Consider the following 27,380-nt stretch of genomic DNA (forward strand, 5'->3'; position numbering starts at 1 on the left):
CATGATTTAGCAAAAACTAAAACAAACAAACAAACAAACAAAACATCAAGTGTTGGTAAGAGTGTGGAGAAATGGGAACCTTCATATATTGCTGGTGGGAATGTGAAATGATACAGCCACTTTGGAAACCAGTTTGGCAGTTTCTTTAAAGTTTAGACATGAATTTACCATATAATCCAGCAATTCTATCCCTTAGGTATCCACTCGAGATAAATAAAAATACATATCTAGACAAAGACTCATATGAGAACGTATATAGCAGCTTTATTCACAATAGCCCCAAACTGGAAACAATCCAAATACCCATCAATTGCTGAACGGATAAGCAAAATTGGCCCAATACAAGAGAATGTTATTGAGCCACAGGAGGGAAGGAAGCACTGACACACGCACTACAAGATGAATGAACCTGGAGAACGTTTGCTGAGTGAAAGAGGCCAGACTCAACAGGACAACCTCTGCATGACTCCATTGACTTGAAATGTCCAGAACAGGCAAACCCACAGACGCAGAAGCACACCAGGGGTTGCCAGAGCTGGGGCAAGGGGCTGGGTAGAGACAGGAGTGACCATTAATTGGCATGATTTTTTCAGGGGTGGGGGCCACAGAAATGTTCTAAAACTGGATTGTGGGGATGATTGCAGAATTTGGCAAATTTACTAACTATCTTTGAACTGTACGCTTAAAATTAGTGACTTTTATAGGATGTGATTCTACCCCAATACAGTTGCTTTAAAAGCATTTCCTGCCCTGGCCTGTTTGGCTCAGTGGATAGAGCGTCAGCCTGGGGACTGAAAGGTCCCAGGTTCGATTCCGGTCAAGGGCATGTACCTTGGTTGCGGGCACATCCCCAGTAGGGGGTGTGCAAGAGGCAGCTGATCGATGTTTCTCTCTCTTCGATGTTTCTAACTCTATCCCTCTCTCTTCCTCTCTGTAAAAAAATCAATAAAGTATATATTAAAAAAAAAAAGCATTTCCTGTCCATCGTGAATGTTTATTTCTGAATAGACTGTGCTCCTTGCAGGGCCGCTCTCCTAGAGGCTTAGGTAACCTCAACAGCCATCACAGGACCTTGAGGGAACCCCCAGGACTCCCAGGGAGTGGGGGGCGGTGGTGTTGGGGGCCAGGAAATGAATTCTCTGGCCCTTTTCATGAGACTTTGGAACAAGGACCACGAAAGGGAAACTTCCATAGCCACCCTGAGAGGCTGCGGTGACAGTTCCCAGGCTGCCTATGCAGTTTCTGGGAAAACAGTTCTCACAGAAGAAGCCTGTAATGGGAGCGGCCCCACGCCCCGAGGAGAGGCCCCGTGGGGGTCCAGCACTCCCATCGGCCTGGCCCGGTCTGTTAAAATGATGGCATACCACAGAGAGGGCAACTGCAAGGACACTGCCGCCAGGGAAAGAATGCGATTCTGAGGGAACCTGACTCATGTCTTGGCCGCTGCCCTCTCTGCCCCGCCCGGGTTCTTTGTCTCCCCACCCATGGAATGCCCACATTCTACGTTAGACGCCAGGTGTGCCTGGCCCAGTGGCAGCATCCTGCCCCTCGCTCCCCAGTCTGGGTGGGGACCCTCCGTGGAGTGTGCTGGGGCCAGGGATGGCTGAGCACAGCTGGAGACTTGCTCCTCTTGCCAGCCCAGAGCATGACCACAGCTCCCGGGGGGTGACACCTCACGGGCAGAGCTCTAGGCAGGTGCAGTTCACCCTCTGCACAAAGCCGCCTATCAAGGCGGCATTGGCCAGTGTGAGGATGGCGCCCGGCGGGAGCTCCTTCCCCGTGGCAAGGTGTGAGACTTCCCCGGGGACCAGCGCACGGTCCCAGATGGCTAGGCCAGCCATGCTCCCCACGAAGGCCTCGGAGCCATCAAACCCACCCCCCATGCTGTCTTGCTCCTGGCCCAGCACCAGGGACCCTCCGGGAGGGATCTCATAGCCCTCCCTGAAGCGGGAGCCGGTGGCGACCAGCCTGCGGTCCACGTGGAGCCAGTACCTGCCCAGGAGGGAAGTCCAGATGACACACACATGGTGCCACTGGCCATCCAGCAGCGGCTGCAGAGGCAGCTCCCTGAAGGCCGGGTCTCCGATCACAAAGTGGATGGAGCCGGGGGCCAGCGAGTCCCGGCCGTGCAACACCAGCTTGTTATCATTCTCCGCGGTGGCGTAGGAGAGGAGGGTGCCCAGGTGGCCCGAGGCTGTTCGGACCCAGCTGCAGACAGACAGGGCCCGCAGGCCTGAGAGGAAGCCGGGGCTCAGGAAGACCGCGTTCTCCGTGGACGTGTTTGGGAAGACGAGTGCAGGGCCCACGTTGCAGACTGGAAACAGAGCGGGGGAGAGTCAGCTCATGCACCACAAGGTCACCCAGAAACACCCAGAAGCTTCCAGAAATACCCAGAAACATACATGCTGCAGGCTTTTCCTTTGCACCAGGCAGGTGGGCCTAAGCCCCAGCAGCTGGCTTTCATCAGGCACTAACTGTGAGGGCTGCGTCTCATTGTCTGACAGGCAGGAAGACGGAGACCAGGCAGTCATGCGCCTTGCGAGGGGGCAGGCCTGCGCCCACACTCCTCACCACGAGGGGAGCCTCTATATGAGTTTCCTGTGGCTGCTGCAAGAATTCTCCATAAACTCAGTGACTCAAAACAACACAGATTTTGTTCCTCAAAGTCCTGGAGGTCAGAAGTCCAACAGGTCTCACTGGGCTAGAATCATGGTGTTGGCAGAGCTGGTTCCTTCTGGAGGACCCAGGGACAAGCCCTTTCCTGCCCTTTCCAGCCTCTAGAGACGCCCACCTTCATGGCTCATGGCCCTTCCTCCATCTTCAAAGTATATCCCTCGGTCCTCTGCTTCTGTTGTCCGACCCTCCTCCGACCCTGATGCTCCGCCTCCCTCTTATAAGGAACGCTGCGATGACCCTGGGCCACGCCATAATCCAGGATCATCTCCCATCTCAAAATCACAGCTGCACAGTCCACTTTGCCACATGAGGTGACATATCCACAGGGTCCCAGCATCAGGACATGGACGTCTTTGGGGGCCACCACCCTGCCCACCAGACTTCCTGCCAGGTCTGCCTGTGTGTGCGTGTGGGGGGAGGGGGAGCAGGGGGAGCCTCCAGTTGCTGCACCTGGTCTGAGGTTCTGACTGGCAGGCCGGGGGCAGAGCCGGGGAAAATGCTTTTCTAGCCCATCATCCCACTGAGTTTGAGGATGGAGGGCCTCCTGTGGCTGGCCTCTGGCGCCTCTCTCCACCTTGGGGGCTCCTGTCATAATCCAGGGCAGCGGGCCTCAACCATAGGTGTCTATGCCCCAGGGACATCTTAGCAGGGTCTGCACAGCGTTTTGGTCGTCAAACCTATAGCCTCTGTTTCGAGGCAGCCTGGCAGTTTCCGAGAGGTCAGTGGGTTGATCCTGGCGAGGCCACCAGCATGCCCTGGGTCAGTGGTCGGCAAACTCACTAGTCAACAGAGCCAAATATCAACAGTACAACGATTGAAATTTCTTTTGAGAGCCAAATTTTTTAAACTTAAACTTCATCTAACGCCATTTCTTCAAAATAGACTCGCCCAGGCCGTGGTATTTTGTGGAAGAGCCACACTCAAGGGGCCAAAGAGCCGCATGTGGCTCGCGAGCCGCAGTTTGCCGACCATGGCCCTGGGTGAAGGGAAATCCTGATTCAGATTAAGGGGCCCCAGAGGCTGCTAAACAAGACAGCAGAAGCAACCTAGAAAAAAAATACAAGTCAAAGATAAAGGGGCACTAGTGGGTGGAGGCCGGGAGTGCTGCTAAACACCCTACAATGCCTGGGGAGCCCCCACAACTAAGGACCGCCTGGCCCCAAATGTCAGTAGTGCTTCGGTTGAAAAGCCCTCACCTGGGAAATCAGAACTGGCTTTTCAAAGGCCCGGGCCCTCCACAGGTGGGCACAAGCCCCACGAGGTGCCAGCTGAGCCACCTCAGGGGGTTGGCCTGACCTGCTGGGGACCCACAGACTGGCTGTCACCGGGATGGCCCCTTTCTTCTGGGATGGGGTATGTGGGGCATGAGCCAGTGTTCTCTCCACACAGAACAGGGGAGAGGCTTTTGGAGGGGACAGAGGCCAATTCCTTAGTCAGTGAGAGGGAAAGTGGAGGTGGATAAGGGAAGGCAGGCCCATGGTACTTACTCTCTCCCAGTCTCTCAGGGCGCCATGCCCACGGGCTGCCTGGGCCTGGCGGCTCCCGTGTCCCCTGGAGACGGCCAGCAAAATCCCGAGGTGGGCCCAGGGGCTCCGGCGAAGTTCTGAGCACCTGCCTGTCCGCCTGCAGCTTCAGGGAGCTTTGGCTTGGCAGCCCAGGCCGGGCAGGGGCTGCGGTGCCAGGGCAAGCCACTGGAAGCCACTCCTTGAGAGCATCCAGCCTGGCGCCCTGGCTCTGGACAACGCCTGTCAGGCGAGCCAGCGTGTCCTGCAGGGCTCGCATGTCCAGGGCCAGGCTAGACAGTGCCTCCCTCTGCGCTGCCTGCTCCTTCCTCTCCCGGGTGAGCTGCTGGCTCCTCTCCCGCAGGGCGACACCCAAGGCCAGCAGCCTGGAGTCCACCTTCCGGCTTCTGCGTTGTGTCTTCCGAATCCAGGTCTTGAGGTGGCCCAGGTCGCCCTGCACAGTGGCCTGCGACTGGTTGACCGCCAGAGCCAAGGCCTGGCTCTCCTGGGCCAAGCTCTGGAACCGGGCATCGATGTTGTAGGACAGGTTGTAGTTGCTGGCGATGGCCTGCAGGTGTGTTAAGGTCACCTCCTGGAACCTCCGGAACTGCAGAGGCACACAGCAGCCTTGGGGGCAGGGCCCGGGAGGGCTCCGAACAAGCCTTCCCTGCCCTGCTTCTGTGGTGCCTACCAATGGCCGCCCGATGGCCATGGCCAGCCCCATCCCAACCGAGTTCAGGGAGGAGGGGGGACCAGCTCAAAATCACTCGGTAGCACTGTGTTGGGTGAGGGCTTCAGGCCACCAGCCTGGTCCCCCACGCTTCACCCCTGATGCTCAGGGTCCTCCCTGTGAGTGGGCGGACACCAGGATGGGCTGAGTGAATTATGCGGGTCAAAGTGGGGAGCACTGGAGGCCCATGCAGGGCGGGGAACTGGCTATAGATCCACATGGGAGTGTCTGCTCCACTATGGACCGAAGACCTCACCCACATGCCCAGTGTTGCTACCTCATCCGCTCCCCTGCCCTGTCAACCTCTCCCCCCCACCCCCCCACCCCCACTGCACAGATCCAGCAACCTGGCTGCACCCCTGGGGACTTCCAACCCCCTCCCAGCCTCTGACTCCCACCCAGCCCTCATGTGTCAGAACCCTTACTTGTCCGCAGAACCCGGCCCAGCCTGGGGAACCTTTCTGCTGGCTTCCAGCCACAGGTGAAAATAACATCAGCTGATAAACAGAACTACAAACTCCACGCCTGTGTCCACAGAGCGCCAAGGCTCACTACTCCGTTTCTGCAACGTCTGTCCTTCTGTTGCCAATTAAAAAACAAAACAAAACCACCTGCCCTGCATGGGGGGTGTTTACCTGTTCCTCCAGTCTGCGGAGCCTCTCGAAAAACGGTTTTCTTTGCCCTGTAGGGCCGGCTTCCTGCGACCAAGCTCCATGCAGGTAGACAGGCACAAAAACAAGGAAGAAAGACAGGGTCGTCCCTCCTGGGCAGCCCATTCTGAGAAGAGCAGCGGGAGTTGCCACCAACTTGTAGGATGCTGCCGCCTGCCTGGTGCTCCTGCCTCAGCCTATGCTCCCTCCAGCTCTCAGTGGAGAAATTTCCCCTTTTTTTGACTCTGGCTGGGAGTCAGGTACTTCCTGCCACCAAATGAAAGGCATGTGCCTTCCAGCCCACGGGCTCGGGAGATTCAGAGGTTCCCAAGGAGACAAGCTTAAAACAGATGCGGTGTCTTTGGAAAATAACTCTATGGGGTGAAAGCCCTGGTCCGGCTGGCTCAGCGGCGGCCGGGGTGATTGCTTTAGCAGGAGCACAGGGACTCATGTTCCCACCAAAAGGAAGTTAAAGCAGGACACAGAACCTGGCTGGGGCCAGGGGATCCTTGGATCCAAGTCTGTAGTGGGGCCCAGCACCGCAACACGAACAGAGCATCCTGTGAGGACATCTCTCCCTCATGTAAGACAAAGGATATGGGATTGGGAGGCACCGTAATTTATTTTGGGAACAGGTTGTGTAGTGGGCTGAATGGTGACCCCCAAAATGTCGGTCCAAGTCTTAACCTCTATATCAGTACTTGTGAATGGGACCTTATTTGGAAAATGGTCTTTGCAGAAGGACGTGGTCCCCCTTATCTGTCGCCCTGTTTACTCTCTCCTGCTTAATGTGGAAGCTCAGCCAAGCATCACCAGACACTTGGAAACCTCTGAAAAGAGTGACAGAAATCTGCCCAAACAGTCAAGGGACCCAGGAGACAATGCAGAGGGCCAAGGAAAAGCTCAAGAAGGTTCTAATCAATACCCTTAGGAAAATAAGAAAAGCTTTGTGTTCACAAGGCAAGTAATGGATGCTACGAAAAATGGAATCAGAAAGGAAGTTGCTCTTGAAAATAAAAACTATGATGCCCAGCTAGCGTGGCTCAGGGGTTGAGCATGGACCCATGAACCAGGAGGTCTCAGTTCGATTCCCGGTCAGGGCACATGCCTGGGTTGCGGGCTTGATCCCTAGTGTGGGGCTTGCAGGAGGCAACTGATCAGTGATTCTCTCTCATCATGATGTTTCTATCTCTCTCTACTTCCTCTCTGAAATCAATAAAAATATACATTAAAAAAATAAAATAAAAACTATGATACCTTCCCACACACAGCTGAAAGGCGAAGTTAAAGCAATTGCTCAGAAAGTACAGCTCCTCTCATCAAGTGCCAGAAAACCTAGGACAGGAGATCTGAAGTGTCCAGAGAGAACACCTGGTCACATGGGAAGGATTGGGACTTTCCCCAGGGCATGTTGGCCATCTCAGCAGCAGCGCTGGCTGCCGAAGAAAGAGGAGCAAACCTTAACATTTCTGAGTGAAAATGGTTTTCAAATTTTAAAATTGTGCACCCCCCTCAAGTGTAAATTGACCTTGAGAAAAGAATAAAGGCATTTTTCAGATATGTAAAGGCTTAAGAAACTGATCTTCTGTGCACTGTTTTGTGAGAAGTTACGGAATCATAGGAAAATAGAGGAATAGAGGATGACTGCAGTCGCTGTAGGAAGTGGAGAGCGAGGGCTCTAATCCGTAAGTGGACTGGGAGGAATTTCCAGAGTCTCAAGGAGTCACCATCCTCACTCCTCCCTCCCTGTCACAGCCCACATCCAACCCATCATTTCTATTCCGCGGAAATATCCCAGTCAGCCAGTTTTCACCACCTGGCCCCCACCAGCCACCCAGCTGGCTCCCTGAATCCCCTCCGGTCCATTCTCCCAATTGCACCCGAAGTGGACGTTTTAATTAAATGCCTGCTTCGTGCAGCAAGCACTCTTCCAGGTAAGAGAATGAAGCAGATAAAGTTCCTTCTCACATATCAACGGAGAAAATAAAGTACATGAGCAATACACCAAATGGCAAATAGTGATACGAAAAAGTAAGCGGGTAAGAAAATGAGTGACTAAAGGCGGTCTCATTTTAAGGCTACCAGATCGCTACACCGATTTTTCGGTAATTTCCAAATCTGCCGCTATACTGCTTTACCTAATTTTCTGTACTTTGCCTAGTACCTATTTTCTACAATGTCTCCAAGTTCCATCTTATTCTAACCACTTGTTTGCATGTAACTAACATTTTTCTATATCATGTTGATTTTTTTCTCTTTAATGCTCAGGAGCCCAGGTATAGGGGACAGTTAGGTTCAGGGCCTCAGGTCTGGTAGGGTTTTAATGTATGTTGAATGAATAAATGTTTCCCAGATTTTTCCACAAGGACATACAGGCCAGTGATTTTCAACCGGTGTGCTGCAAGAATTTTTAAAACATGCAATACCTGACTATTTAGTCGGGGCACTGACCTCTTTTCCCTTAGATTGTCAAATAAAAAAAAAAAAAAATGACAACAGTCAACACAATAGCATCCGGTGTGAAAGAATCAAAATTATACCTATTTTTGTCAGATCAGCAAATAACATATTTTTGGTGTGCTGCAGAATTTTAGTAATTAGTTGATGTGTACCACGAGATGAAAAAGGTTGAAAATCACTGGTCTGGGCTGAAATGGCACGTTCTTGTGAAGTCTTCCCGGATCACTCCCGCAGGCTGCCAATAAGCGCTTCTGCCGAGACGGAAGGTACCCTACCTGCGCTGTGCATTGTGGCAGCTACTGCCGACAGGTGGCTGGTGCGACCAAGGAACTGACCTGTTCCCTTTATTTGATTTCAGCTCATTTCCACAGCCACCTGTGGCTGGTGGTCACGTGCTGAAGAGCGCAGCTCCTATTCCAGGACCCTGGCTCACACCGCTGCAGTCATGAATCCCCGCACCGTCCCGGTTGTTACTGCTTCCGTGTCACGGTCGTATCCTGGAGCGCAGGGCCTTGCCTCGGGGACGGTCGGTGCTCAAGCAGGTGTGGAGGCGCGCACGCGTGGCGCTCGGGAGAGAACTGGCCTCCGGAGTTGAGCGAGGGCTGGCGATCACTCCGGGTAACGAGGACACGCAGGCAGAAGAAGGGCGCCCCCTCGCGCACTGAGGAACCCTGCTCCGAGCCAAGTCGGGGCGCGCGGCCCCACCCACAGGGGGAATCTCCCCCCCTCGCCCCTGCGCCGCGCGGCACAGACCCCGCCCCCCCTGCCTAGCGCAGGCGCAGATGCGGCCGCCCGCTCCGCGCCCCTTCTGGCTTCCGGGTTTCGCGGATTGGTCGGGGTCGGTCAGCTGACCCATAAGCTCAAAGAAGTTCAGCGGCAGCTCTGCCGGGGCCTGGGAGCTCGTGCTCCGCGGCCGCGCGATGGGAACCTGCGTAGCGCTGGGCCTCGGCGACCCCAGTGAATCGGCAGCGGGTCCACTGCGGCGGCGCGGGGTCTGAGCGCTGCGCGCCGCCCGAGACCCCTGCCCTCTGCGAGGCCCTCCTCCTATCCCTGAGGCCCTCCTCCGGCCCGGAGACCCCTCCCACCCCACGAGGCCCTTCCCGTCACGCCACGAGGTGGGCTTCAGCCGCACGCTCGGTAGGGGGCATGGGACGGGCTGATCGCTGCGCTGTTAGCCCGCGTGCACACTGCGTCCCGCAGCCCTGGTAGACCCGGCTGGGTCGGGAGACACCAGGCTCTTGGGGGCACTGTTGGGCCCCTAATACATCTTTATCGAGAGGCTGGGTGCACTGACAACAGACTGGCGCCTACTTAATGGTACTTAGTCCTGCAGGGGCGCTCGACCAGAAATAAATACCACTCACAGACGGTGGTGGTTTCTAAAAAGGAAGACGAATGAACGTCGGAAGTGCATTGATGGGTGCCTCTAGACCGGGTCTCCCAACCTCGGCACTGTTGACATTTGGTTTGGAGAATCCTCTATTGTGGGGGCTGTCTTGTGTATGTGGAATGTTTACCAGCATCCCTGGCCCATGCCATCTCCAGTTACTGGCATGTGTCCCTGGACGGGTTGACCTACTACTGTAGAGGGTGTCATAGAGGGCCTCGGGTCCTGAAAAGGACTCTTGGTGAAAACGGTGAAAGAGGTGGGAGGGAGAGGCTACTGCTGGGTGACAGTAGGGGTGAAGAGGAATGAGGTCCCCAGGAAGTTTACTTAATAAGAGGCCAGAGGGTGGGGGTGTCTGAGAATGCGTGGGAGAGGCTTCCTTCTCCAAGAATGGGTCCCATGTGGTTGCCCACGGCTCCATGCACTTTCATGTCCTTTCCTGTGAACAGGATGGATCCAGTGGTGTCTTCGGTGCGGCTCACTGTCCGGGAGGCCGTCCACACCCTTTCATCTTCTGAGGATGGTGGCTGCATCTTCTCCACCCTGGGGTCCCTGAAGCGTTATCTCGGAGAAACGGAGACCCCGGCCCTCCCTGGAGAGCAGGAGGAGTTTGCCAGGGTCCACTTTTCTGCCTTTCTCAGATGTCTTGTCAGCAAGCTGACCCCGGACTGGCTGGGGCTGCTGCCTAATGGCCAGTTGGAGGAGTTGTGGGCCAGCTTCTTCCTGGAGGGCCCAGCTGACCAAGCCTTCCTGGTGCTGATGGAGGCCCTTGAGGACACTGCTGGGTGAGTGGGGCTGGGTCTCATTACGGGGTGGCTTGTCCCATCCAAAGCATAAGCCTGGCCTGAAGGATTGCAAACCAATAACAGGGCACCTGCAAATTAAAACTGGTTTGTGCTCATCTCCGCAGCGAGGGGGTTTGAGTCCCTGCGGCTGAGGCCGTGGGTTAGCTCCACACTGAAGTGTCGGGTGGCAGTGCATCGCCATCGCCCTCTCCTTCACCCTGTGGCTCCCAGCTTTGCAGTGAGGCACCCAGGTGCCCCAGCAAGCTCATGGGACCCCTCACTTGGGGTGGGTCCTAGATTCCACATCAGAGCACAGGACAGCCCTTGTGGGGATGCCTGGTTGGAAAGCGGGGTTGCTGAAGAAAGCAAGCACCGTATGAAAAGCACTGCCAGGAGAGGGCGGTGGTGTCCAGTGTGACTCCAAGGTAGGAGGCTGTACTGGCCCAGCAGGTGCTTGTGCCCCGCTGGTAATCTTAGCTACTTAGTGAGATTTAAATACTCTTCCTTTCCATGTATGTGGAGGGAATAGGGCCAGTTAAGTTGTTGGGATTACCTGTTTAATGACGGCTGTTGCTATTCCCATTGGCCAAGGATGATGAGGATGAGGGATTGGGTTTCTACCCATCACACCTGCTCTTGGTTCAGTCCCAGTTTCCGTCTGATGAAGATGGCAAGGCTGCTGGCCCGGTTCCTGAAGGCGGGCAGGATGGCTGCTGTCATGGAGGGGCAGTGTCGGCAGCAGGCAGAGCTGGCCTTTCCTCTGCTCCAGGAGGCACTCCTCATCAGGGTGGTGGGCTTGCCCGACCGCCTGGGCAACTGTCTGCAGCACGAGAACCTCGCTGAGTTCTTCCCTCAGAACTACTTTCCTCTGCTCGGGGAGGAGGCCGTGCGGGTGCTGCAGGCGGTCGTGGACTCTCTCCGAGGTGAGGCCCCCCCCCCCCAAGTGACCCTCTTCCAACCATATTTTGGATCTGCCATCCCCTTCATCTCCCTGGCCTCTGGGCACTTTGGGTGGTGCTGTTGGTGGGTCAGACGTTGTCTCTTGTTTGGGGCGGTAATGAACCACATGCTGAAATTTTGCCCACTTCTTGGCTGTTGACCTTGAAGGTGGAGCTGACGTTTTAAAAAATATATATTTTTTATTGATTTCAGAGAGGAAGTAAGAGGGAGAGAGAGATAGAAACATCAGTGATGAGAGAGAATCATTGATCAGCTGCCTCCTGCACGCCCCCCACTGGGATCAAGCCCGCAACCCTGGGCATGTGCCCTGGACCGGAATCGAACCTGGGACCCTTCAGTCTGCAGGCTGATGCTCTATCCACTGAGCCAAACCAGGACATGGAGCTGACTCTTGATTTCTTCAGTTCTTGGGTGGACAGTGGTGAAGCCAGCCAGATGGGGCTGCTCACTGCTGGGCCCTTAGTCAGTGTCAATGGGAACATCTGGAAACTTCTTACTGTGACAAGGGCTCATCTGACGTGGCCGTTGACTAGGGGCTGCCTGTCCTTGTTAGCTTGAGTCTCTCGGTGTCTTTGTTACTGGTCATCTTGGCTGCCTGGAGGGGCACTGTGGGAGCGGGTTCTGGTTCACCCCTTCATCACAAAGTCTTTGAAGCGTCATTTGTGGGGTCAGGTGTCTCACATGGGAGTGTCCAGCGCTCCAGCAGCTGAGGTTGTGGAGCTGGTGCCACGTCAGGTGCTGCTCAAGGCCCTTCACGCGTGTTGCTTCATGGAGTCCCAGGACTCAGCATCACTGTCTAGGGGGAGGGACCCACAGTGAGGTGAGGCTTTTATTTTGCCAGGACTCTTGGCCCCACTGCTTTTTCTGGGTGATGCACTAGGATGTTCTGAAGGAACCCAGAATGTCTAGTCTACTTCACTGGCAGTGGCTGTGCAGGGGCCCCTCTCTAGATCACAAACTCCGAATTTCTATCGTTCCCGCTGTGCGTGGGTCCTGCCTGAAACCTGGTCGGCTCCATCATCCTGGCTGATCTCGTGGAGCCGGTATCGCCCACCCTCCCCTGGTTCCTGTGTCCTTGTCTCCTCCCTTCCTCCCTGTGGGCGGCTCAGAGCCCTACCTGTGTCTATGAGTAGCTGACCGCCTTGGCCAGGCCTCTCTCAGTGCTTCTCCTGGTGCTACCATACTCGTCCCTACTTCGGAGGGTCCTTGTGACAATTAAGTGGGCAGATATGTGTAACGGTTTTTTTTTTTTTTTTTTTTTTTAATTTCTTTATTGATTAAGGTGTCACATATTTGTCCTCATCCCCCCATTCCCATCCCACCCCTCTCCCCACGCATGCCCCAATCCCCTGTTGAACTTAACCGTTGGATAGGCTTATATGCATGCATACAGGTCCTTTGGTTGAACTCTCCCCCTCCCCCCCACCCTCCCCCTACCCTCCCGTATCCTCCCTCTGAGGCCCGATAGTCCGATCGATGCCTCCTTGCTTCTGGTTCTGTTCTTGTTCCTCAGTCTATGTTGTTCATCATTTCCTCTAGATGAACGAGATTAAATGTCACTAGATATATACTAATAAGAACTGAATGTGAGACGAGCAATAATATTTATGCTGACAGGCAAATGAATCAATCTGTAGCGAGCTTCCCCCTGGACCAACAGTTCTTTTGAGACCCAATTTCGATGTCCAGTAGTTCCTTATGTGTACATGTCAGCACTGACCCCTCAGCTCTGGATGGTGGACAAATGGTGGTAATGGAGGTCTGACTCCCTCTGGTTTGGTCTCGGCCGATCCCAGGGGCACAGCGTCACCTGGACTAAGGGGCACGTGGCCTCACCCATACCCAAGGGGCGCGTGGTCTCACCCGGGCCTGGGACCCAGCCTCACCCGGATGGATCCAGGGGCGCACGGCCTCACCCGGACCCAGGATCTGGCTTCACCCGTACCCAAGGACACTTGGCCTCTCCCAGACCCAGGGGCACGTGGCCTCACCCGGGCTTAGTTGCACAAGGCCTCACCTGGATCCAGGGACACATGGTCTCACCCGGACCCAGGGACGCTTGGCCCTCCCAGACCCAGGGGCACGTGGCCTCACCCGGGCCTAGGTTCACGAGGCCTCACTCGGATCCAGGGACACATGGTCACACCCAGACCCAGGAACGTTTGGCCACTCCCAGACCCAGGGCCACTTGGGCTCACCCGGGCCTAGGTGCACGAGGCCTCATCCGGATCCAGGGACACATGGTCTCACCCGGACCCAGGGACGCTTGGCCTCTCCCAGACCCAGGGCCTCTTGGGCTCACCCGGGCCTAGGTGCACGAGGCCTCACCCGGATCCAGGGACACATGGTCTCACCCGGACCCAGGGACGCTTGGCCTCTCCCAGACCCAGGGCCACTTGGGCTCACCCGGGCCTAGGTGCACGAGGCCTCACCCGGATCCAGGGACACATGGTCTCACCCGGACCCAGGGACGCTTGGCCTCTCCCAGACCCAGGGCCACTTGGGCTCACCCGGGCCTAGGTGCACGAGGCCTCACCCGGATCCAGGGACACATGGTCTCACCCGGACCGAGGGACGCTTGGCCTCTCCCCGACCCAGGGCCACTTGGGCTCACCCGGGCCTAGGTGCACGAGGCCTCACCCAGATCCAGGGACACATGGTCTCACCCGGACCCAGGGACGCTTGGCCTCTCCCAGACCCAGGGCCACTTGGGCTCACCCGGGCCTAGGTGCACGAGGCCTCATCCGGATCCAGGGACGCATGGTCTCGCCCGGAGCCAGGGACGCTTGGCCTCTCCCAGACCCAGGGGCACGTGGCCTCACCCGGGCCTAGGTGCACGAGGCCTCACCCGGATCCAGGGACACATGGTCTCACCCGGACCCAGGGACGCTTGGCCTCTCCCAGACCCAGGGCCACTTGGGCTCACCCGGGCCTAGGTGCACGCAGCCTCACCCGGATCCAGGGACACATGGTCTCGCCTGGACCCAGGGGTGTGTGGGCTCTCCCAGACCCAGGGGCGCTTGGCCTCGCCCGGGCACGGGGTCCAGCGTCATCCGGGTCCAGGGGCACTTGGCCTCACCCGGACCCGGAGTCCGGCCTCACCTGGACCCAGGGGCATGTGACCTCACCTAGACCCAGGGACGTGAGGCCTCACTTATACCCAGAGGCGTGTGACCACACCCGAGTCCAGAGGCGCGCAACCCCGCCCGCACCCGGGTCTCAGTGGGGCCCCGTCTTCCCGATCCCAATTCCTGCCGGTCAATCCCCCCTCAGCAATTCCCCTGGCCATCCTTCCAGAGCTCCAGTATGGCTGCTGCAGAACTCGTCGGGCGGCGGCTCGGCGAAGCTCCGGTGCACCCGGTGCATGGCGGTGGGCCAGTCTGGCGTCGCTGCATCGGCCCTTGGGTCTGCATAGGTGGCCGGTCGCCGAGCATGCGCACCTGGCCGCTTCCGGGGCGTTGAGATTCTTGACGGACTCAGAGGTCAGCAAGCGCGGAGTCTCCCACCCCATGTCTCATAGGGGCTCGTCTGTCCGTGCTTGGCTGCCAGTGGAGCCGTCCCCTCAGCCGGAGACCGCCGGGGGAACTGCGCCGAGCACGTTCCAGGCCGCTGTTGTATCGCCTGAGCCATAGTTCTTTTGTGTCGCCTGAGCTGTAGTTCTTAAAGTGTGGTCTTTGGGTCACCGGCATCAGCATCATCCCACATACCCCTCTTTTATTCTAGTTGTAGAGCATCTACTCAGCCAGCCCTATGGTGGTCTTGGATGGTGTCTGCTCTGCTCTCTTGTCGTAGTCTCAAAGTTGTTGTGGTAGGCAACAATCAGGCTTCCGCCCTATGCCTCCATCTTGGTCCTCCTTTGTATAGTTAAGTCTTGATTGTTGTTGGTGTCACTGGGGGGGGCTCTCTTTGTCTATAAAGGAAGAGTTGCTGTGCAGGAGACACGTTTATGGGCCGGGTCTTGGTGCAGCAAAGCTTTGGCGCTCACTGAATATTCCCGTTGAATGTGTCCCTTATGCACGTGGTTGAAATCTGGTGTCATCTCCCACAGACCACTAGATGCCCTCGTTTCTGGGTCTCCAATGGGGTGTAGATCAGCTACTGCCTTAGGCACTCAGCAAGGATTACAGCAAAAACTGTAGTTTCTTCCTCCTGTCTGAGTGGCCCTGGAGCAGTCCGACTAGAACAGCAGATCATCTGGTCCGCTGCCAGAGGGCAGGCCACCCACATGCATAAGCCGTTGCTTGGGGCGCAGGTGTGCCTGCAAGACTTGCGGGGCAGGTCTTCAAAACATGCGGGGCGGGTCCCAGGGCGGGGCGGGGTCTCAGGGCGCCAACAGGCCATGGTGCGGCGAGCCTCGATGGCTGTGAGTCTGGTCCTTCTGCCTTCCATGTATCTAAGTCCCCTCGTTCCGCACTCCAGCGCAGCAAACACTGATTGCTGGGCGCACCTCTGCAAGAGTCCCGCCTCTCCCCGCAGGCATCTGGGTCTCCCGGGGTTCGCCAGAAGATGGGTTTCAGGGTGATGGAGAGCTAATCTCCCTTAGGTTTGGAACAAAAGCCCCTTTCCCCCGCCACCAGCCAGACCCACGCACCTCCACACCTCATCCCCTCCGATTTCGCTGGGTGCGAGGCAACAGAACAGCCTTTAACCTCCGCCGCCATCTTTTTCAAACTTCTCAATTTGTACTTCTTAATCCCTTCATTTCAGTCAACTCTACTGAAGTCTAGCGCCGCCGGGAGGTGCACGGAAAGGGCGCCCGGGCCTCCGTCCGGTGCGCGGTGCGCGCGTCCCGCGGAACCAGGCGCGCGAGGGCTGCGCGGCTGGGACGGGCGCTGGGCGGCCGCCGAGCTCCAGGCACCGCCATCACCGTGTTCCGGACGTCGCCGCCGCGGCGTCCCCCCCAATTTATACTTTTTAATCCCTTGAATTCCGTCAACTCTACTGAAGTCTAGCGCCGCCGGGAGGTGCACGGAAAGGGCGCCCGGGCCTCCGTCCGGTGCGCGGTGCGCGCGTCCCGCGGAACCAGGCGCGCGAGGGCTGCGCGGCTGGTACGGGCGCTGGGCGGCCGCCGAGCTCCAGGCACCGCCATCACCGTGTTCCGGACGTCGCCGCCGCGGCGTCCCCCCAATTTATACTTTTTAATCCCTTGAATTCAGTCAACTCTACTGAAGTCTAGCGCCGCCGGGAGGTGCACGGAAAGGGCGCCCGGGCCTCTGTCCGGTGCGCGGTGCACGCGTCCCGCGGAACCAGGCGCGTGGGGGCTGCGCGGCTGGGACGGGCGCTGGGCGGCCGCCGTGCTCCAGGCACCGCCATCACCGTGTTCCGGACGTCGCCGCCGCAGCGTCCCCCCAATTTATACTTTTTAATCCCTTGAATTCAGTCAACTCTACTGAAGTCTAGCGCCGCCGGGAGGTGCACGGAGAGGGCGCCCGGGCCTCCGTCCGGTGTGCGGGGCGCGCGGCCCGCGGGACCAGGCGCGCGGGGGCTGCGCGGCGGGGACGGGTGCTGGGAGGCCGCCGGGCTCCGGGCGCCTCCGCTGCGGCGGCGTCCCCAGCGTCCCGGGCCGGGCGGCCTGCGGGGGCGGCGGAGTTGCAAAAGTGAGTGAGTTTCCCAGGGTTTCGCCCGGAATGGGGTTCAGTGCAGTCGGAGCCGGTGCTCAGCGCACTCCGGAGCCTTTATCTCCTTCCTGCCAGTGAACGCCGGCCAGGTCATCAGCCGCCCCCTCCTCTCCGGTTCCATCCTCCCCGCAGGCGCGTGTGCTCGTGTCTCCGCCCGTTTCTCCATACCTCAGGCTTTTACGGCTTCCCCGACTGTCCCCGTGGCCTTCTCCTTCCCCCCAGCTGTGGGCATTTCAGTCCGCCAGCTCTCCTGTGGTTCTGGACGATGTCCGTTCTGACCTCTAGTTGTATTTTTGAAAATGTTGTGCCCGGCTGCAGGTTAGGTGTTTAACCTATGCCGCCATCTTGGTTTCCCCTGTGTAACGGTTTTTAAACAGTTATTATTGCTGGCTCTTCAAGTTAGAACAATCCTATTACGATTATGGTTGGTTTAGAGCGAATGAGTTGGCATGTTTATAACACGGAGTCCGCCTGCCCAGGAATGAGGCCTGGCCCCACTGGTCAGGTTTGATAGCCTTACCTTAGCCCTCCTTTAAAATCTCCTTTTCCTTCCTGTCCTAGGCGGCTTAGACTGCTCTGTCTCCTTTGTGTCTCAGGTCGTGGGGAAAGCCTGTGTCTACGGGAGGCAGAGTGAGTGTTTCCTGTCTGGGGAGAAGCCACAGCATGTTCTGGCCCCCTCCCCTTTCCTCCTGGTGGCTGTCCTGGGTGGCGGAGGGCGGGGGGGGGGCGGGGACACGCATGTTTCCCTGGCAGGGGGTGGGAGCATTGCTGTGTGTCCTGAAACAGCAGCGGTCCCCTTGCCTGGGCCTGGTCGTGGGTGGGCTGAGGCCAGCTGTCCTGGGCTCCTTGGTGGGTGGGGGCTTGGCTATGCAACCAGTGGGCCTGTGGGCTGCCGATACGGGATGCCCCAGGGCCCTGTTGGCTTTCCCGCAGAGGAGATCCTGGGTGTGCTGGTGCCCAGGCTGACGGCACTCACCCAGGGCAGCTGCCTCTGGCAGCGGGTCTGCTGGCGCCTGGTGGAATGCGTGCCCGACCGGGCCATGGAGGCCGTGCTGACAGGGCTTGTGGAGACTGCCCCTGGGTAAGAAGCAAGGTACCCTTCCCACTGTAAATGCTTTTCTCCTAAGAAGGCAGAAGGTGGGGTCCAGGTGACACCTTACCTGCCATCCCTTTGTATGTAGTCAGTTTCTGGTCCTCCGTAGGGGAAGCTGGCACCCCTGCTCCAGGTGAGGTATTTAACCTTCGGTGCAGTCAGATGCATTGAGGTGCTGGGCTCTCCTGGTTTCTGTGTTTATCAGGAAGAGGGAGAATCAGGACCCACTTGGAGCTGAGACACTCCCCCGGGCTCCCTGGGGTTAGTGCAGAGCCCAGGATCCAGCCCAATATGTTAAAATTCCCTCCCCCCTCAACTGTGCCTCACAGGCCTCAAGTTCTCTCTCGACTGCTGGGGAGCCTGGTTTTGAAGAGTAAGAAGGCCCGGTTTGTGATGACCCAGAAGCTTCTGTTCCTGCAGTACCGACACACGGTGAGAGGGCCACGAGGTGGGCTGCGGGCCGCCTCCGGCCCCAGAGAAATGACTGTGGCAGGTGTAGCTGGAACAGTGCTCGTCTCCGGGAAATGCCCTGTCCTTTAGCCCAGACCCGTTCCTGCTCCAGGACTCCTGCGCAGACACCCCTCGGCTCCCTGGGCAACTCTGGCCATGCAGGCGGCAGGCGGGTGGTATCTGCCTGGCAGACAGCGACGAGATGCCCGGCTTCTTTTGCAGACGCCTGTGCTGCAGAGCCTGCTGGGGTACCTGGCCATGGACAGCCAACGGCGCCCACTCCTCGTCCAGGCAAGTCCTGTCTGGCCCTCAGTCCCTGCAGCGTCCCAGTGGGACGGGGAGGGAGCATCCTGCCCGGGCTGGAGGGGCGGCAGGGGGCTGTCTGACCAGGCCAGGGTTGTGCTGCCCACCAGGCGCTGAAGGAGCTCATGGAGACGTGGGGCAGCAGCAGCGCCATCCGCCACGCACCCCTGGCGCAGCAGTGCTATGTCAGCAAAGCCGTCCTGATCTGCCTGGCGCACCTGGGGGACGCTGAGCTCCAGGGCAGCCGCGACGGTGAGCAGGTGGCGCGGGCACCCTGTCCCCGTTGCCCCCCTTCCCCACGGCACAGTCAGCGTGGATACGTTGGTTTTCCCAGAGTTGCTGGCCAGCCTAATGGCAGGAGTGAAGTGCCGCCTGGACAGCAGTTTACCTGCCGTGCGCCGCCTGGGCATGATCGTGGCCGAGGTGGCCAGTGCCCGGATCCACCCTGAGGGGCCTCCCCTGAAGTTCCAGGTGAGCGAGGGCTGTGCCCACGTGGTCTCCCCAAGCTGCTGTCGCTCCAGCCTCGATGTCACCTCACCTTCCTGGGTCTGTGCTCATGGAGCATCTCTCCGTTAGTGCGGACTCGGCCCTGGCGGCCCTCCTGAGGGTTCACAGCTTAGAGGGAGTGGAGGTATCGCCCCTCAGCTGTGCCCGAGCAGGTCCCCCAGGGGATCCGTGGGTGTTTAACTCTCAGGTCATCCTAGGCATCCCCTCCTCTCCATCCACTGAGCCCTCAGGGCATTGCCACGTGTACTGTGTCCTGGGGATTCTCACTCTCCACTCCCTCAGGATGGGTGGGCCCTCTAGCCTTCAGTACACCCGGTGCTGCCCTCTGCAAGGTGGAGACTTAGACGGTTGCTCTTGGAAGGCTCTGGCTGTCAGGCTGGACTGGGGCTGCAGTGGGAGGGCCTTGGAGGGGCCCTGGCTCTGCTGCACCTGCCAGGCCCATCCCAGCTGACTCCAGATCTTTTCTGTTGCAGTATGAAAAGGATGAACTGAGCTGCGAGATGCTGGCCTTGGCCGCCCCGCAGCCTGCTGCTGACAGCCCCTCGGAGGCGGGGTGAGTTCTTCCCACCCTGAGGTCTGGGCACGGTTAGCCGGGTGGGGCAGTTTCTGCACGCATGTTGGACTGTGTCTTGTCATCCTGGACCCACGTTGCTGAGACAGAAGCTGAGGAGACTAGGGTTGGGGTGGAAGGAGTGTTTCCTTGGGAAGCAGAGGTTCTGGGACCAGAAACTTGTGAGGTTGTCCCTGAAGGGTTCCTCCTTGTTTCGCAAAAGCTCACCCGTCACTCCGGTCGCTGCAGAGACCCCTGACAAGCAGACCTTAGAGGGTGGAGTCCCGCAGGTGCGGCCACAGGGCTCTGACTCTGAGCTTGACAGGTAGGACGGAAATCTTGGGGTGGGGGCGCGGAGGGAGAGGAGGGGAAGGCACTGAGGCCTGGGGCAACCCCGTGCTGGTGTCAGAGCCACGAGGTGAACTCAAGGGGTGATGGGCTTGTCTTGAAACCATGGGTCAGCCTACAGTGCCGTACTGGCTCTGAGCTCTCTCCAGTCTTTCGCTCAGTATGAGAACCAGCATGGAGGGCCTCAGCTTCACTGTAGCCTTACCCCGTCAGTCGTTCTTGAAGCTTCAGGGACTGAGAGGTGAATTCTTATTTTTTATTATTTTATTATTATTATTTTTTAATATATTTTATTGATTTTTTACAGAGAGGAAGAGAGAGGGATAGAGAGTTAGAAACATCGATGAGAGAGAAACATCGATCAGCTGCCTCTTGCACACCCCCTACTGGGGATGCGCCCGCAACCAAGGTACATGCCCTTGACCGGAATCGAACCTGGGACCCTTGAGTCCGCAGGCCGACGCTCTATCCACTGAGCCAAACCGGTTTCGGCTATTATTTATTTTTGTTAATCCTCACCCGAGGGTATTTTTTCATTGGTTTTTAGGGAGAGTAGAAGAGAGAGGGAAAGAGAGAAACATTGATGTGAGAGAAACACATTGATTGGTTGCCTCCTACACAAGCCCCGATCAGGGCCCGGGCTGGGGTGGAGCCTGCAACCAAGGTGCGTGCCCTTGGTCAGAATCAAACCCGGACCCCTTGGTCCACAGGCCGATGTCTATCCACGGAGCCAAACCATCTAGGGCTGGTTTTTATTTTTGAGAGGGAATGAGAAAAGAAGAGAGAGAGAGAACCATCAGTTTGTTTCTTCACTTATGTATGTACTCATTGGTTGCTTCTAATATGTGCCCTGACTGGGGATCAAACCCACAACCTTGGTATGTTGGGACGTCGGGACAACACTCTTAGCCAATTGGTCTACCTGGCCAGGGCCTGGGACATGAATTTTGGTGACTGAGGAGCGTGTCCTTTTTGTGGAGGTGCCCAGCCTCAGCTCTCAGGCACTCCCTCCTGCCTGCTTTCTGCTCCTGCGTGACCAGCAGGCGCCTCACGTCTGTGATTCCTCCACAGCGACGATGAGTTTGTTCCCTATGACATGTCGGGGGACCAAGAGCTGAAGAGTGGCAAGGTGCCCATGTACGTCCGGGACTGCGTGGAAGGTGGGCCTCTCCACATGGCATGGGCCCCGCTGAGTGCCCTGTGGCAGGGACCCAGCCCTGAGCACAGCCCTGCCCTGGGATGGTTGGTCGATGGGACCTGTCCATGTTCTGGGGGTTCACCTGCCTTCTGCCCAGTGCCCAGACCCTGGCTGCTGGCTCTGCCGTGGTCAAGGTCAGGGCCAAGGAATGATGGAGGCCTGTTTGGGTTCAGCCCTGACCACGTCCGAGGACTGGGAGCGCTGGGAGGCAGCCCTGCGGGCCGTTGAGGGGCTGGTCTTCAGGAACCCGGCTGCCACTCGGGAGGTGAGCAGTAGACGGGCGGGGCTGTCAGGGTCATGGGAGTGAGCAGTGTCCTGGGAGGAACATGTGCCCTCAGGGGACCTGGTTTGGCTCGTGTTGTCTGCTTTGTTGGCCCTCTGTCCCCTTAGGAGGCCTGGGTCTGGGGCCTCTGCTGGGATGGGAGGTGGAGACCAGAGTCCCAGGCTGTCCTAGATGTGTCCCTTCCATTGTAAAGAAAATGGAAGACTGTGGGGGCCTGGGGCAGGCCCGGGGGCTGAAGGCGCCCTGACCTGTTGGCAGGTGAGTGTGGAGCTCGCCCAGGTGCTCCTGCACCTGGAGGAGAAGACGAGCGTGGCGGGATTTGAGGGGCTGCGCCAGAGAGCCCTGGTGGCCGTCACCGTCACAGATCCGGCCCAGGTGAGTCCCACTGGCTGTGGGGTGCCAAGGTTGTGCCCCCCCAGCTAGTGTCTGTGTTGGGGCCCTACCTCTGGAGTTGTGATCCACCGCGACCTCTCATCTGCCTGGCTCAGGTGGCGGCGTATCTGACCTCACAGTTCTACGCCATCAACTACAGCCTCCGGCAGCGCATGGACATCCTGGACGTGAGTGCCCAGGGGCCCCTGTCCCACTTGTCAGGCCCAGGCTGCCCTCACGGGAGGGGCCAGGCCAGGGAGCTGGTGTTTGCTAAAATCTACGTGGGCAGAGCCAGAGGCCTCCTGAGTAACTTCACTGGACCTGAGCCTGAGACCAGCATCTGTGTGATCAAGGAAGGGGTTCTCACACCTGCTGCAGTGTGGATGCGTTGGGAAGTAGTTTTGCTAAGTGAAATAAGCCAGGCACAACACAGATACTGTATGATTCCACATCCATGGGATCCTAAGGAGTAAAAATCTTAGACAAAGTAGATGGTGGGTGCCATGGGCTGAGGGAGGGGTGGGGAGTTAGTGTTTAATGGGGACAGAGGGTCATTTTGGGTGGAGGTGGATGGTGGTGATGGTTGCACAGCAACGTGCATGTACTTAATGACACTGAACTGTGTGCACTTAACACTGATTAAGATGCTACATGTTATTAGAGCAGCGGTCGCCAACCGGTGGTCTGTGAGATCCGAAAGGTTGGCGACCGCTGATGTAGAATAAAGCAAAGACCAAGACAACACAAAAAATACACCATTTTACTGTTTACAACTCAGTGGCACGTGGTACATTTGCAGTGTTGTGTGCCTATCACATCTGTCTGCTTTCAGAAATTCTTGCATCACCCACAAGCACTTCCTCCCCTGTAACCACCAGTCCACTCCTGTTCTCTGTGGATTTGCCTGTTCTGGGTGCTTCCTATAAGGGAGGTCATACTTGTGGCCACCTAGGTCTGGCTTCTTCCACTCGTGTGTTTTCAGGGCCCACCCACATGTAGCCTTCATTACCTTTTCCTGTGAGGCAGCGGTCAGGACTGGATGAGCTTTGGGAAGAGACGTGGCCCTTGTGAGGGGAGTGAAGGCTCTGGCTGGTCTCCAGGGCGCATGCCCACCTCCCCCTCCTGTCCCCCACAAAGCGAAGTGATTCTGAGATACTTGGGACTGACTTTCTACGGGGTTCCCTGAAGCTCCCCCTCGAAGGCGCAAGAGCTGCTGGTGCTAATGGGAAACTCGGTTTACCTTGAGCTAGAAAGTGTCATCCTTCCCCAGAGCGACGGCGGCTGCCCTGGGCCTCTCTCTCCTTTAGGTCCTGGCTCTGGCAGCCCAGGAGCTGTCTCGGCCTGGGCGCCTCGGGAGGACTTCCCAGTGTGGCTCCCCGGGCCCCACCTGCCCGCCCAGCTGCGCCGAGGCTCCCACCTGGCGGGCTGTGGTGGACGAGAGGATCAGAAGGAAGACCCGGCGATTTTCAAAGGTCAGCCAGGACTCGGGTCGGGTCCTCGTGGGTGGGGACTTTGGGCAGGCTGGAGGCCCGGTCTGCATGGACGGGGTGGCCAGTGCTGGTGTTCTCTGAAAGGAGAGTTTTGGGCACAAACTGAGTGACGTGACATGCTGTAGGGCATCAAAATGAACTGGTTTTAAGATATGAATGCAGAATTAGGTATGAAAAAAGGGCCCAAGAATTCTGTCAGCAGCAGATGGCCTGGTATGGGCTGTGTTGGGGATCTGCCTAGGCTAGGCTGATCTTGCCCCCCAGGGACATTTGGCCACGTCTGGAGACATTTTTTTTAAATAAAATATATTTTTTGTTGATTTCAGAGAGGAAGGGCGAGGGGAGAGAGAGATAGAAGCATCAATGATGAGAGAGAACCACTGATCGGCTGCCTCCTGTATGCCCCCTACTGGGGATCGAGCCTGCAACCCGGGCATGTGCCCTTGACAGGAATTGAACCCGGGATCCTTCAGTCTGCAGACCAATGCTCTATGCACTGAGCCAAACCAGCTGGGGCTGGAGACGTTCTTGATCGGGTGCTACTAGCATCCAGCCCGTAGGGCCCAGGGAGGCTGCGTACGCTCCCCTGGCGCACAGGGCGGCCCCTCCACGAGAGGGTGCTGCACGGGGAGGGGAGGCCGTGCTCCACACCCACGTGGCCCCCTGTGTGTTTGGCAGGGCTCTTCCAGGCAGGGACCAGCTGGCAGCCCCAATGAATTCAACTCAGTGGCTGGCTACTTCTTCTTCCCCCTCATCCAGGGTTTTGACAGGTGAGTGGGAAGCCCGTGATTTGGGGAATGAGCCCTGGATACCTCTGAGGACAGGCGGCTTCCCAGGGGGGGGCCTGAGGTGGGGCTTAGGCAGCAGCAGGATCACGACTTCGGCTGTGGTTGCTCGGAGCTTAAAGTAAATGATGGGCCAGGGCATTAGGTGTCACACTTTCTGTCACAGATGTCGGGTTTGTGGTGGGGCCAGAGCCTTGCTGTGCTGTCTCGATGCTGCAAGTGCTCTGCCCACCCCTCCTTTGCCTCCTTGTCCAGCCTCAGCCTGAGTGGGCCACCACCCCGCGTGGTGTGATACTCTGGTGATGGTGGGGAGGGCCAGGGACTGGAGCCCTTCCCTCAGGGACAGGGCTAGGCGGCTGCCTTTGCTGCAAGGCCGGGGCGGCCTTGCTTCCCTCAAGTGCACGGCCCCTCCTTCCTGACCCAGGCCGGGGCTTGTGCCCGGCAGCCTTGCAGGGTGACTGGGTGTCTGTCTGACACCTTCTCCATATGGCTCTGGGTGCGGCATGGGGATAGGCGGTGAGGAGCAGCATCCAGGGGGCAGGGATGTCCATTGGCCCAGGCGGTTGGGAAGTTGGCCGAGTGTCTGACCTGCGCCATTCACCTGATTCTGTGTTGCAGGCCTCTGGTGACCTTCGACCTTTTGGGAGATGACCAGTTGGTTCTCGGGAGACTGGCCCACACCTTAGGGGCCCTGATGTACCTGGCTGTGAATACCACGGTGAGCTGGGAGAGGCAGCTGATGGCCCCCACCTCGCGTAGATTGTGTGCCAGCAGTTTGTTCTTCCCGTGGCCCACACCTTGGCCCTAGGGACAGGAGTGTTTGGACCTGAGGAAAGTCCAAGGTGGGGACTGCTGGGTGCCAGGACTCATGCCCATTGGCCTCTGCTGTTTCAGGTGGCTGTGTCAATGGGCAAGGCTCTGCTGGAGTTCGTGTGGGCCCTTCGCTTCCATGGTGACGCGTGAGTGGCCAAGGGACTGAGGGCAGTGGCCCCACGTGGACACGGGTGGGCTCTGAATCCTAGAAAGTGGAAATCGGGAGACTGAGGGCGGCTCCTAGGTGTGGCTGTGAGGCAGCTTGGCCCTGCAGTAAGAAGGAAGGGGCTAGGCAGGGCCAGGCGTGCTTTGTTGCCGGCCTGGCTGCTGTGCTCGGAGGAAAATCGGGGTCTCCCTGGCCAGCCTGTGGCTCCATTGGGGCTTAGCCCTCACCTTGCTCAGCAGCTACGTGCGCCGGGGCTTGCTGTCTGCCGTCTCCTCCGTCCTCCTCAGCGTCCCGGCTGAGCGGCTGCTGGAAGACCTACCGGATGAGCTGCTGGAAGCCCGGTCGTGGCTGGCAGGTGAGCGCGGGGCCCCAGGTGCAGTTGCAAGGTGGGCGGGAGGCCAGTGCAGCCTGGAGGGTTCCAGCGGCTGTCGGGGTGCAGGGGACATCGTGGGGATTCCCAGAGCTGAGCGAGCCCCTGTCCACGGCTGTGTGCGTGTGTCCCTCCTTGTCTGCACTACAAGTGTCCCCCAGTGTGGGGACTGGAACATGGCCATTGTTGGGGAGTCCCGCAGGGCACCTGAGAGAAGGTGCCCTGATGTGGGAGATGGCATCAGTATTCATTCTGGAAAATTCTAACTCAGAAAGGTTACAAGACTCATAAAGTGAGCACTATGTACCCTCCCTAGATTCACTGATTATTAGTGTTTTGACATATTTTGGCCCCATCCTCCTCACCTACATGTTCTTTTTAAGAAGTCTGTTGTGTACTTGTCTGGCAGGGGAGATACCATGATCACGAAGGTGGTTTTCCCAGGGTGAGGCTTACCCATTGCCTCCGGATGTGCTGACCCCTGTGATTTCCCCGAATATGGGAAACGCGACTGCATAATTTGTGGCGGTGGGGTAAAAAAAAGAGAAGTCTGTTGTGACGAGTGTAACCTCCCACCTGTAGCCAGCTGAGGCGGCCTCAGAGCGCCCCCCTCGGCCCCCCAACTTCTACCCGCAGGGCACAGGGCTGGGACTGGACCATTTAATCTGTGGCCACACTTGAAGGCCCACTGATGCGAGGACGGCCTTCTTCTTTCTGCCGGCTCCTGTGTCCGGCCCCGGGTCCCGAGCTGCCCTGCATCCCCAGCTCCTCCAGTCCACTGTCCCCAGTGTCCTCCATCCTGTTGGTCGGTGTGCAGAGCCCCTGTGTGGGTTTCTCTGATTATCTCATGTTACTTGTCTGCACGGTTCTGGGCGGTGCCTGAGCTTTCTCGGGGTCTCGTGCTGCAGGCGTGTGGCATCCAGCGTCTCTCGTCCATTGTCTTGGGTGCAGGCTCCTTCCCTGGGGTGAGAGCTGCAACCTTGGAGTGGCTTTGCGGAGGGGGGTGTGTTTATCCTCCCAGCTGCCTCCCACCTGCTGGAGTTCCCAGCCTGGGTGGAGGGGAGCACTGCTCCTGCTCAGGGACCCAGTGAAGGCCCTTGGTGGCATCTAAGGTGCTGCTCTCACCGGGGGCCTCAGCAAAGGGCCTGGTGCCACGGGCCTGAAGCCCAGGGCAGCTGGCCACGCCGGGCCCCTGCGGGGCCTCCTTCAGGAACTTAATGAAACACAACTGAAGAGGGCTGGCTGCTCAGCACCATGGAATGCTGTGCTCTGTGTGATTGCCCTCTCTGGCAGACGTGGCTGAGAAGGACCCGGATGAGGACTGCAGAATGCTGGCCGTGAAGGCACTGCTGCTGCTGGAGAAACTCAAAGACAAGCTCCTCCCACTGTCTCCCCCTTAGTCCCTGGGCACCATTCCCACTGGGAGGAGGGCCAGGAGGGCTGAGCACAGGCCCGAGGAGCCAGGCTGACGTGTGGACTTTGTGGTGCAGCCCCTCGTGGGATGGGCCGTCCACCTGGTCCTGAGCGTGCAGGCAGGAAGGCCCCGCCTGTGCTGCTGTTGATAGCCCAGGTCTGAGTGCTCAGCTAGAAGTCCACGCCAGGGCCTCTGGGTACTGCCCCCACGACAGCACCCTGAACTCGGGGGGGTGGGGGGGCTCCGAGGAGCCGGCTCTGCAGGTGGCAGCAGGAGAGGAGAGGAGGGTGCTGCTGCTCGGCCTGGATGTGCTCCAGTGGGAGCTGCCAAGATCAGCAGAGCAGTGTCCTCAACCCCCCTCCTCACCTAAAGGCAGGTTATGTTAAAAAACAACAACAAAGAAGAATAAAAAGGAGCTACAGGTGCTCAAACCCATGCTTTGGTTCTCATTGCTCGGACAGGGACCTCTG

The 27,380-nt window shown here is 58.1% G+C and overlaps 2 protein-coding genes and 1 pseudogene across 5 annotated transcripts; 2 read left to right on the forward strand and 1 right to left on the reverse strand.

Moving 5' to 3' along the window:
• Positions 1 to 249: 249 nt before the first annotated feature.
• On the reverse strand, positions 250 to 5,748 carry PTX4 (pentraxin 4). Its single transcript, XM_008146374.3, has 3 exons — positions 5,544 to 5,748; positions 4,164 to 4,785; positions 250 to 2,314 (listed from the first exon to the last, which is right to left on the reverse strand). Exons 1-3 carry the CDS (start codon positions 5,682 to 5,684, stop codon positions 1,674 to 1,676), a joined length of 1,404 nt encoding a protein of 467 aa, XP_008144596.2. The 5' UTR covers positions 5,685 to 5,748; the 3' UTR covers positions 250 to 1,673.
• A 3,127-nt stretch (positions 5,749 to 8,875) lies between these two features.
• On the forward strand, positions 8,876 to 27,336 carry TELO2 (telomere maintenance 2). Of its 4 annotated transcripts, none has more exons than XM_054714585.1 (21): positions 8,876 to 9,133; positions 9,855 to 10,190; positions 10,836 to 11,113; positions 17,330 to 17,398; positions 17,702 to 17,849; positions 18,191 to 18,293; positions 18,534 to 18,602; positions 18,725 to 18,866; positions 18,949 to 19,085; positions 19,595 to 19,674; positions 19,895 to 19,996; positions 21,091 to 21,179; positions 21,391 to 21,482; positions 21,759 to 21,875; positions 21,989 to 22,060; positions 23,180 to 23,344; positions 24,041 to 24,132; positions 24,766 to 24,865; positions 25,042 to 25,106; positions 25,363 to 25,481; positions 26,790 to 27,336. In XM_054714585.1, the coding sequence occupies exons 2-21, from the start codon at positions 9,856 to 9,858 to the stop codon at positions 26,894 to 26,896; spliced, it is 2,481 nt and encodes an 826-aa protein (XP_054570560.1). In that variant the 5' UTR covers positions 8,876 to 9,133; position 9,855; the 3' UTR covers positions 26,897 to 27,336. The 4 variants fall into 4 exon arrangements, with proteins under 4 accessions (XP_054570560.1, XP_054570561.1, XP_054570559.1 ...); XM_054714586.1 differs by lacking the exon at positions 8,876 to 9,133 and adding an exon at positions 9,500 to 9,518; XM_054714584.1 differs by lacking the exon at positions 8,876 to 9,133 and having other exon boundaries at positions 9,835 to 10,190.
• LOC114233380 (U1 spliceosomal RNA) lies at positions 25,891 to 26,069 on the forward strand (annotated as a pseudogene).
• Positions 27,337 to 27,380: the final 44 nt, after the last annotated feature.

This window comes from Eptesicus fuscus, chromosome 4 (genome assembly GCF_027574615.1).
Source record: "Eptesicus fuscus isolate TK198812 chromosome 4, DD_ASM_mEF_20220401, whole genome shotgun sequence".
NCBI lineage: Eukaryota > Metazoa > Chordata > Mammalia > Chiroptera > Vespertilionidae > Eptesicus > Eptesicus fuscus.